We start from the raw sequence: 12,040 nt of genomic DNA on the forward strand, positions 1-12,040 counted from the left end.
CACACATATGGTCACCTTATCTTTGACAAAGGAGGCAAGAATATACAATGGAGAAAAGACAGCCTCTTCAATAAGTGGTGCTGGGAAAACTAGACAGCTACATGTAAAAGAATGAAATTAGAAAACTTCCTAACACCATACAGAAAAATCAACTGAAAATGGATTAAAGACCTAAATGTAAGGCCAGACACTATAAAATTCTTAGAGGAAAACATAGGCAGAACACTCTATGACATAAATCACAGCAAGATCCTTTTTGACCCACCTCCTAGAGAAATGGAAATAAAAACAAATGGGACCGAATGAAAGTTAAAAGCTTTTGCACAACAAAGGAAACCATAAACAAGAGAAAAAGACAACCCTCAGAATGGGAGAAAATATTTGCAAATGAAGCAACTGACAAAGGATTAATCTCCAAAATATACAAGCAGCTCAATATCAAAAAAACAAACAATCTAATCCAGAATTGGGCGGAAGACCTAAATAGATACTTCTCCAAAGAAGACGTACAGACTGCTAACAAACACAGGAAAAGATGCTCAACATCATGAATCATTAGAGATGCAAATCAAAACCACAATGAGGTTATCACCTGACACCGGTCAGAATGGCCATCATCAAAAAAATCTATAAACAATAAATGCTGGAGAGGGTGTGGAGAAAAGGGAACACTCCTGTACTGTTGGTGGGAATGTAAATTGATACAGCCACTATGGAGAACAGTATGGAGATTCCTTAAAAACCTAAAAATAGAGCTACCATACGACCCAGTAATCCCACTACTGGGCATATACCCTGAGAAAAACATAATTCAAAAAGGTACATGTGGGCTTCCCTGGTGGTGCAGTGGTTGAGAGTCCGCTTGCCGATGCAGGGGACGCAGGGTCATGCCCCAGTCCGGGAAGTTCCCACATGCCGTGGAGCGGCTGGGCCCGTGAGCCATGGCCGCTGAGCCTGCGCGTCCGGAGCCTGTGCTCCGCAACGGGAGAGGCCACAACAGTGAGAGGCCCACGTACCGGAAAAAAAACAAAACAAACAAAACAAAACAAAACACACACAAAAACAAAAAGGTACATGTACCACAATGTTCATTTCAGCACTATTTACAATAGCCAGGACATGGAAGCAACCTAAATGTCCATCGACACATGAATGGATAAAGATGTGGCACATATACACAATGGTCAGCCATAAAAAGGAACAAAATTGAGTTATTTGTAATGAGGTGGATGGACTTAGATTGTCATACAGAGTGAAGTCAGAAAGAGAAAAACAAATACCATATGCTAACGCATATATAGGGAATCTATAAAAACGGTACTCATGAACCTAGCGGCAGGGCAGGAATAAAGACGAAGACATAGAGAAGGTACTTGAGGACACAGAGCAGGGAGGGAATGCTGGGGCGAAGTGAGGGAGGGAGTAGCACTGACATATATACACTTCCAAATGTAAAATGAATAGCTAGTGAGAAGCTGCTGCATAACACAGGGAGATCAACTTGATGTTTTGTGATGACCTAGAGAGGTGGGATAGGGAGGGTGGGAGGGAGGCTCAAGATGGAGGGGATATGGGGATATATGTATACATATAGCTGATTCACTTTGTTGTACAGCAGAAACTAACACAACATTGTAAAGCAATTATACTCCAATAAAGATGTAAAAAAATAAAAAAGTTAGTTGGTCCTAACTTTGTATCAGACTACTTGACTTGGGCTTGAATCCTAGCTTCACCATATATTAGCTACAAGACCTAGAACAAATCACTTAACCTCTCTGTACTTCACATTTCCTTACCTGTAAAACCAAGATAATAATAACAATATTTATATCAAAGAGTTGATATAAAGAATTTTTTTTGCTTGTTAACAGCCTACATAAATAAGTGTTGTCATAGAAGTGTTCACTAATATTAAAAAATGCAAAAGTGGGACTTCCCTGGTGCACAGTGGTTAAGAATCCACCTGCCAATGCAGGGGATATGGGTTCAATCCCTGGTTCGGGAAGATCCCACATGCCGCAGAGCAAATAATCCCATGCGACACAACTACTGAACCTGCACTCTAGAGCCTATGAGCCACAACTACTGAAGCCCGCGTGCCTAGATCCCATGTTCTGCAATAAGAGAAACCACTGCAATGAGAAGCCCGCACACCGCAACAAAGAGTAGCCACCGCCTGCCGCAACTGGAGAAAGCCCACGTGCAGCAACGAAGACCCAAAGCAGCCAAAAATAAACAAATAAAATGTATTAAAAAATGCAAAAGTACTTAAATGGCAAAAAAAATTCACTACTTTATTGAAGAATATTTTGTTTGCTAATATGAAAAAATATTTGAAATCCTTCAACTAAAAGAAAAATCTATAGATTGCTATATTAATAATTGATCAAGCGCTTTTATGCCCTTTTATTTCATAAAAAAGACTGTTTTTATTACTTCAACTAAGCTGACCTGCCACCTACTTTACCATTCCATTGAAGCTAATAAGAATTGAGTTCTACTCTATAATAGATAAAATTCAAAGCAACATCAGACAAAAGCGCATTAAGACATTCTTACTGAAATGGACTTTAACTTACACAGATTCCTAAAAAGAAAGCTATTAAATGATAATCCTGATCACATGTTTTACAGATATAACACATCAGTTTAAATAAACTAAACTTTGATAGACAACTTTTTAACAAAAGATTGTCATGAATTGTGTACACCCACACATACACTACACTTACAAGACAGGGTATAGTGTTTTGCACAACATAGTTTTTTAATAAACATTCTGTTTACAGCTGTAGGATTAAATAATAAAGTTAAGATGTGCACCCAATCAATGATGTCATGACATTCAAGGACCATCTACATAAATCAAAAGCAGAAGATGTCAAGGATATCCCACTCCAGTGATAATCATGTAATGAACTAAAGAGATGTGCATTTCAGATCTACACTGTCATCAATCCCTTGATAATAAATGAAACAAGTCAGCTACTTTACAACCACAAATGGTATATTAAATACATGACATCTCTTTTTTGTAGGAGGAAGTAACTAGCAGTAGCAAAAGTTCAAATATATTATTTAAGAATGCACAACATGAATTCAAAGCTGAATATAGATAACCTTTAGAATATAAGCTGTCTAGGAAAAAATATGTTTCATCTTGTAGAGTATTATTTAAGATTTAAGACCAATGTAGTTAGAAATATATTAAACATGAACATGCCTCAATCAATTGGGGTTCTGTGGTATAAATAAATGGAATTCTATTTCTATGAAAATATTAAAAATGTTTGCTCTCTTAAAATTGACTCTCATGTGAAACAAATACATTTTCTCCACTAAAAATTCAAGTAACAATAAAATCAGTTCATAAATATTTGTTTCTATTTAGATATTTTATAATCATGCTTTAGAATATTACTATAAATATTATAAATCTCATAGCAAGATTATATAAAGATTAAAATGAAAAACTATAGTAGAAAGTGTAAAATTAAATTAGCTTAGAATACAGCTATTGTATATGCCAGGATTAAATCCTATTCACACATTCTATGGAAATCTAATACAATGTGAAACAAATACACAGATTAGTGATTAAGAGATAAACTGCCTAGATCTGGATTCCAGTTGTTAATTCTGGGTTATTTCCTCTTTATGCCGTTTTCTCATTTATAAAATGAGAGATAATAACAGTACTATTTCAGAGGTTTATTGTAAGAATTAAATTAGTTAAAACTTATAAAGCACCCATGACAGTTTCTGAGCCAACATAAGGACTCATGAAATATAAGCTACAATTGTCACTATTATCCCTTATCTAAATTGCAAATGTATGTACCATTTGGGTCAGATCAATTTAATTTCTTGTATTGCACACTGTTTTAGAAGTATTTTTCCTCTTTTCAATTCCACATGTTTTCTCCTTCCTCATTCTCTCAATTCATTCATATAAGAACACATATATCACCAGCACCATGATCACTAAAACTTAAAAGAATGAACTGCAATCTCAACCCAGAGTTACAAAGGAACTTCTCCATAACCAATTAGAAAGGACAGTAAGGAATACGTTCCAGGTTAGGATATTAGGCTGAAATGGCAATTTTAAAAGTTTTTTCTTCCTTCAAATCCTAAACAAATTAGCAAAAACAAAAATATTGAACAACAACCAATAAAACCCTAACAAAAATAACTAAAAGAAACATAACATAAACTACCAAACATTAAAAAACTGGTTACCTTGGGGAAATTAAACATACTGGTATTAGAACTAAGGTTGCAGTAAGCACAGTTCCTAACCATGTCCCCAAAGCAATGTTGGTAAACTAACAACATTCTGATAATTTTTCTTAATGCCTTCATATATGGAGAGACACAAACCGAGTAACTACTGTTCTCTCTTGTTTCCTCTTATTGAAGATGCTAGAAAAATCTACAGTGCAAAAATTGGTGAAACAAGGAAGTGAAAAATAGGGCTGACTTCCCAGGGCAGTAGCCTCCAGAGTACTCTCTGAAATGACAGATAATGATTCACAGCCTAAGCACATTTTTCCCTGATGAGAATTATCCATAGTTTCTAATAAGATGGAATGAACTTGGTAGAAAATACTTAACGAAATCTTGTAAAAAGAAAGCAAGACTTAGGTGTGCTACGAAGGCCTCCTCACCTAGGTCGAAGATCTCTCTCCCTCTTTTCATGATAGGCAAACAAAACTGGGCAAAAATCAAATTTCAAACATCAAAGTGTAGCTCAGTGACAGAAAAAATTAGCTTTACCTTTAGAGACAGTGAGAAGGGAGTCACCAAGATATTCTGTCTGTCTAAGCCAAACAGTAGTTATGCAAACATAAATTGCCAATCAATGAATAAATAAAAAACAAATAAAATATTTAAATAAAACTGGAAGATTCTATACAAAAGACAAAGAATATATAACAAAAAAATGAAATTCCTCATGATTATTTTCTTCTAAAAAACAACATAAAACTATAACTCAAAAAAACACAAAAAAAATAAAAGTCAAGATAAGAGAAAAAGGTAGAGAGGCTGAAGATCTAAATAAACAAAATGAAGAACAAAACAATCATTATAGGCAAACCACAGACAGAGAAAATAAAACATTAAAAACTTTACTCATGACTGGAGATCAAAGAAAGTAAAGCAATTAAGAAATAACTAATAGATATGAAAGACAGACATATCTAACATAGATTTATGTGTCACTAAGAAAAAGAAAATAAAATGCAAAAGATATTTCACATTTTAATTTATAGAAATTACTAAGAACTGAAGGAAAAATCTGAATTTGCAGATTATAACAAAAAAACTATGTTCCAGGAACTTTTGATAAATAATGCTCAATATTAAGTCATATTCCTGTTAAGAAATCAACTCCATGGACAAATAAATCTCAGACAGAAAACAAACAAATTATCAACTAAGGGAAAATATCAGGCTGGCCTCAAACTTCTCTGAAAGCAACGTTCAAAGCCAAAATACAATGAAGCAATGTCTATAAAGTTCTAAAGGAAAGCAAGGGTTAGCCAAGAATATTCAATCCATCAGGATGTCATTCAGATATAATGACAGCTGGCAAATATTCTTAAACATGAAAGAATTTTAAATTTACAGCACACATGAACCCTTTGTTGGGGGGAGGGGAGGAGACGAAACCTAGCCAATTAAGAATTGAGTCAATATTCACACAGTGGAATACTATAGGAATAAGAGGGAACAATCTAATAGCGTAACATAATAACATAAAACTCAATGCTGAGTGAAAAAATGATGGCACAAAAGAATATATATTGTATTATTACATTTATATAAAATACAAATTCATTTATGGTGTTGGAAGACAGGATAGTAGTGGTCCTTAAAAGGTTATAGACTAGAAGGGGGCTCTAAATTGCTGGTAATATTTTATTTCTTAATCTGAGGACTGATTACCCAGGTGTGGTCAGTTTGTGAAAATTCATTGAACTGCACACTACTGATATGTGCACATTTCTATATGTATATTTTTTTCAGTCAAATTTAAACAGAGCATAATAAATGGTAAAATAAATGTTTCTCCTACTTTTCTTTCTGGGAAAAAAAAAAAAAAGAATTCAGTCCAAAGAAAGAACCTGGGGGAAATTAAGAAATTATTATGACTAATAAAAGAGGGGATGGGGTAATGAATTCACTTAAATATATTACAAACACTCAAGTACTATCAGAATTGTGGTTAAAATAAATGAGTGTTACATATTTAGACAATATGAAAAATAAAATATAACTTTAAAAATTAGAAGTTGAAGAGACAAAAATGAAAAAGAATTATGAGAGGACTAATATCTTCAACTTTCATAGCAGATTGTGGATTAAAGTATGCAATTTAAAAAACAAAGATATGAATAAAGCTCTTATTAAAAAAAATCAAGCTCTTCATTTTTTGATAATTTATTAACATCCTGTTCATTGAGAAAATGATGGTTCTTTTGTTAAAGAAACATTTTCTTGTTTTTCCATTGCTGTTTTTATTTTATTAAATTTACATACAACACTGCTATAAGCAGGTTTACATATCTATGCTTATATACTATTACTTTTTCTTAAAGATATATTCACAGAATAGGGTTATTGAGTAAATGGGTGTGTGTGCACATGCCAATATAATTATTATTAAAATACATATGAACATATTGCCTTCCCATAACACAAAAATGTACATTTCCACTAAAAATATAAGACAATACCATTGCCCATCTCATCTCCCCTATCTCCTTCAACAGTACTAGCTATCATTCTTTCCTTCTCTCAACCTGAGAACAGAGAAGTTATATCATAATTTCTCTAATTTACATTTCCCTAAATATTTGTGTAAATATTCAATCATTTGAGTACCATTCTAAATGCTACTGGTAACATATTCTTCTGTGAAATCCCTATTCCTGTCCTCTGAATATTTGCCTGTTGGGTCAATTTTTCACTTATTTCATGAGAATTATTAATATAGTAAACATATTAATTTATCAGTCTTTCCATGTTCCATTATGTCTTTCTATGTTGTTGATGGTATGTTTCCTCAGCTTAATATTATATGTAGTAACAGACGCTTACTTTTTATACTTTCTAAGTGGCCTGTCTTGGTTTCAAAATTCTCCCATATGCCTCAGTGCCACTTTTACAGTTTTCCAAATCTGTTTCTAAAATACTTACTATGTCATCTTTCATCCTACATCCTTACTCTATCTGGAAGATTTTTTATATATATTGTCTTTATAGTATTGTTTTAATTAGTATTGTTTATCTGGGAAATCAAGTACATCCTCAATATTTTTATTTCATAAATCTTAGGGCTTCACTAATGCATTTCTTTTCCCGCATTAACTGGATATTTGCAGATCCAAATATATTTTGTGGAAGATTTTGATATTTAGATATTTTTAAAGGTATATTTAAATTTCAAATACTCCACTGTTATTCTAATGGAATGATATGCTAATTTTACTGTATTGAATTTACATATTAATTTGAGAAAAACTGACATCTTTGGGGGCAGTAATATTTTCTCTTTTTGACTATAAAGAACATTATGAAGACTTTGGAAAAATATGAATAAGGTCTATATTTAAATAATAGCATTGCACCAGTGAAAATTTTCTGATTTGATAACTGTACAAGATTAAAACAGAGAATGGGCATAGGAAATTCTCACTTAAGTAATTAGGGGTAAAAGGGTATCATGGCTTCAACTTACTCTCAAATTCAGAAAAACAAAGAAAAACAGGAGAGAAGCAAATGTGTTAAACTTTTAACAACTACAGAATCTAGGAGAGTGTTGAAGAGTAGTTCTTGTACTACTCATTACTCTCCTGTAAGTCTCAAATTATTTCAAAATAAAAGAAGAATTCTATGTCTCTGTTTCTGTCTCTCTCTCTTACACACACAGAGCAAGTTACACTACCCAGCATGGAATGATTCTCCAGCAGTTTATATTTTGTATTGTATTAATGAGATTTTATACTTTTGTTACAAACAGTGTCTGTACATTTCTTAGAGAATTCAACCCAAAATAGTACTTTTGTCCTAACTGTATACATTTCTGATTTCCATTCTTAGCTGGCTACTGCTTGCTACTCAAAAGATAATCTATTAATTTGTCTGCATATTTATCTTATATCCAATAATCTTACTAAAGTCCCTATTAATTCTGGTAGAAAAATATTCAAGAATCTCTTAGATTTTCCTAGATCATAGCATGAGCAATCTGAAAGTAATATTACATCTTCTTTATCTACCAATTATATTAACAATATCTTGCACTTGCAAAAACATTAAAAAATTTTGTTAATGTTAATAGAAGATATCAATCACTCTTTTTTCCTGATTTTAATAGAAACGGCTTGAAACATTTTAAATAATAGTAAATAGTCATTATCATATTTAGATTGTTTTCTGATATACATGATTTTTTCTCAGTTTCATTAGAGCTGGATACTAAAATTTGTACTATGCATTTTTCTACATTTATTGATATATTTGCATGATTTTCCTATTTTTAATTTGGTGATATAATTTATTTTATAGGTAGATATCTTAATATCAAATCATCTTTAGCATCCATAAATAAATTATAAGCAGTCTACACTATACAGCTAACCCTTGAAAAACATGGAGGTTAATACACATATAATTTATAGTCAGCCTTCGATATCCAAGGTTCCTCCACATCTGTAATTTTGACCAGCTGCAGACTCTGTGGTACTTTAGTATTTACTATCAAAAAATACTGGCTGATGGGCTTCCCTGGTGGCGCAGTGTTGAGAGTCTGCCTGCCGATGCAGGGGACGCGGGTTTGTGCCCCGGTCCGGGAAGATCCCACATGCCGTGGAGCGGCTGGTCCCGTGAGCCACGGCCGCTAAGCCTGCGCGTCCGGAGCCTGTGCTCCGCAACGGGAGAGGCCACAACAGTGAGAGGCCCCCGTACCGTAAAAAAAATAAAAATAAAAAATACTGGCTGATAAGTGGACCCCCCCAGTTCAAACCTCTGTTGTTCAAGAGTCAATTGTATAGTTCTTTCATTACATTGTTGGATTATGTTGGTTAAAGTTTTAGTTAGAATTTTGTGCCTATATTGTTAACTGAAATTTGTCTTCTACAGTTTTATTTTTTCAGTATCTTTTTTCATACTATGAAGGGTGTATAAAATGAACTGGGAGAGGTTTTCATCATTTTTAATGTACCAGAGAAATATCAGCAACATGTGAATTATCCACTCTTAACATATTAGAAAGAACCCAGATGGTGCTTTTTAATTTTTTTTTCCAAATTTTTAACAAAAGTTCCTGTCAAATGCTTCTAGTTCACCTTAAGTGTGAATTTTTGTAATTTATACAGCTATAACACCATTAATTTCCTCTATGAATTCATGTTTATTACACATGTTCAGAAGCAACTGCTGAGACAAGCACTGGCCCAGGATGGGTCTTTCACTTGGTCGCCCCTGTGAGGATCCAAGAAGAAAGCTGTATTCTCCCTCATTTCCTCAGCTACCACCTCAAGGTTAAAGAAACTTCATGCCGCTTGTTCAGCTTCTCTCTAGAAACCTAAAGGATCTCATCTACCATAGGGGTTTTCATTTCCAGTTAATAGTTCTGTCATGCCTAGAGAGGGCAAAAATCCTTCACTATTTACTTTATTGGAAAACTATCAAAGCCAAGGCTACAGAGTCTTGCACTATCTGCCTAGAATCCCCATGATTCTCTTACAAATTTATTTTTAATTTTTTGATAATACATGTTTGCTAAGACCATGCTGCCATTTTACCTACACAGTTTCCCATGACTAACATTTTAAAATGGTACCTTCCTCACACCACTCCTAGGTTTAACCTACCTCAAATTCCGCATGTCTGTGAACATCCTCTGCTCGCTGCCTGCTCAGGATAAATTCAGCTTCATTCGCTACTCTTACTAGGTGATCCTTCATGGTTTGGCTAAGCAACCTATAAAGAGATAAACATCATCAAATAAATATATGTATACACACGACATATATGATTATTCATTGCTCAAAGGTGGTGTATTTTATTACTTGGGAGAGCAAAGAACATTTACTCCCCTTTTCTGACATCATACCAAATGAAGGACCGTTATTTTACACTAAATAATTGAAGAACACAACAGCAAAAAGTTATCCTTCTGGCAACAGCAGATTCGCTTTTATCAAACTAACTATCCAAGAAAAGCAACTGAAAATGCTAGATTAAATTTATCTTTTAATCTTTTTTAAGGTATTGGAGAGTTTCCAAGGTAGCCAAGATTTAAACAGCCAGGATCCTAGAGAAGATGTTCAGCATGACCTTTCCCATTGACACATTTGCTACTCACAGGCGGGAATAGAGAAGCTAAACAGAGCTGTTATAAGTCTTATAGAGCTGGGAGACAAAAATTGAATTTTATAACCTGTCAAGGTAGAGGAATCCTAGTAGTTTACCAAGGCTTACAAAAGGAGTCCAACTATACCCCAGAAAACAGACAACAGTTCTCAAAAACATGAAAACAGACCCTCAAACAACATTATGGAATTTGCACGTAGATTAACTGGCAGCCAAATAACTAAACAAAATTTTCAGAATCTCATATGGTGAGAAGAAAAAAAAAAAAAACATAAAGAACAGTGCTGTAGACTCATTGTAAAACCTGGGCTTTAAGAAGACCTAGAAGGGCTGCAAGATAGGAGTAGGCAAACTGTAAATAAGGCAACTCTCATAAAGATTTTAAAAATTCCACCTTTGAATCAGCTCAGTCTTAAATTAACATAATTGGCACCTAATTTAACTGTTAATCAAAACTCAAAAGGAAATCCTCTCTACAGGAAGATATCATCATCTAGAGACTGTTAAATACAATTTCCTGCATTATTAAATACAATGTCCAACATTTAATCACAAATGAATGTGACATATACATGCTGCTATAGAATAAAATGAATAACTAATAAGTACCTATTGTATAGCACAGGGAACTCTACTCAATACTCTGTAATGACCTATATGGGAAAAGAATCTAAAAAAGAGTGGCTATATGTATATGTATAACTGATTCACTTTGCTGTACAGCAGGAACTAACACAACATTGTAAATCAACTATACTCCAATAAAATATTTTTTAAAAAATCACCAGTGAACAGGAAAAATAAGAGACAACACCAAGTGAATGAAAACCAAACAGAAGCCAACTCACAGAAAATCAAGATAGTAAAGTTTCGATAGCCTCATCCATCAAAGGGCAGACAGCAGAGGCAAGAAGAGCTACAATCCTGCAGCCTGCGGAACGAAAACCGCAATCACAGAAAGATGCACAAAATGAAAAGGCAGAGGACCATGTCCAGATGAAGGAACAATATAAAACCCCAGAAAACAACTAAATGAGGTGGAGATAGGCAACCTTCCAGAAAAAGAATTCAGAATGATAGTGAAGATGATCCAGGACCTTGGAAAAAGAATGGAGGCAAAGATCAAGAAAATGCAAGAAATGTTTAACAAAGACCTAGAAGAATTAAAGAACAAACAAACAGAGATGAACAATACAATAAACTAAATGAAAAATATACTAGAAGGAATCAATAACAGAATCACTGAGGCAGAAGAATGGATAAGTGACCTGGAAGACAGAATGCTGTAAATCACTGCTGTGGAACAGAATAACGAAAAAAGAATGAAAAGAAATGAAGACAGCCTAAGAGACCTCTGGGACAACAGTAAATGCACCAACATTCGCATTTTAGGGTCCCAGAATGAGAAGAGAGAGAGAAAGGACCCGAGAAAATATATGAAGAGATTATAGTCGAAAACTTCCCTAACATGGGAAAGGAAATAGCCACCCAAGTCCAGGAAGTGCAGAGAGTCCAAGGCAGGATAAACCCAAGGAGAAACATGCCGAGACACACAGTAATCAAATGGGCAAAAATTAAGGACAAAGAAAAATTATTGAAAGCAACAAGGGAAAAATAACATACAAGGGAACTCCCATAAGGTTAACAGCTA

The 12,040-nt window shown here is 34.0% G+C and overlaps 1 protein-coding gene across 1 annotated transcript in view; it reads right to left on the reverse strand.

The window, feature by feature from the left end:
• The window catches only part of LRBA (LPS responsive beige-like anchor protein), a 600,745-nt gene that overhangs the window by 444,195 nt on the left and 144,510 nt on the right, over window positions 1-12,040 (reverse strand). The window contains exon 24 of the mRNA XM_082652852.1: window positions 9,888-9,996. Coding sequence (XP_082508978.1) covers window positions 9,888-9,996 — 109 coding nt within the window. The remainder of the gene's footprint in view (window positions 1-9,887; window positions 9,997-12,040) is intronic.

Source organism: Grampus griseus (assembly GCF_964374135.1).
Source record: "Grampus griseus genome assembly, chromosome: 4".
Lineage (NCBI taxonomy): Eukaryota > Metazoa > Chordata > Mammalia > Artiodactyla > Delphinidae > Grampus > Grampus griseus.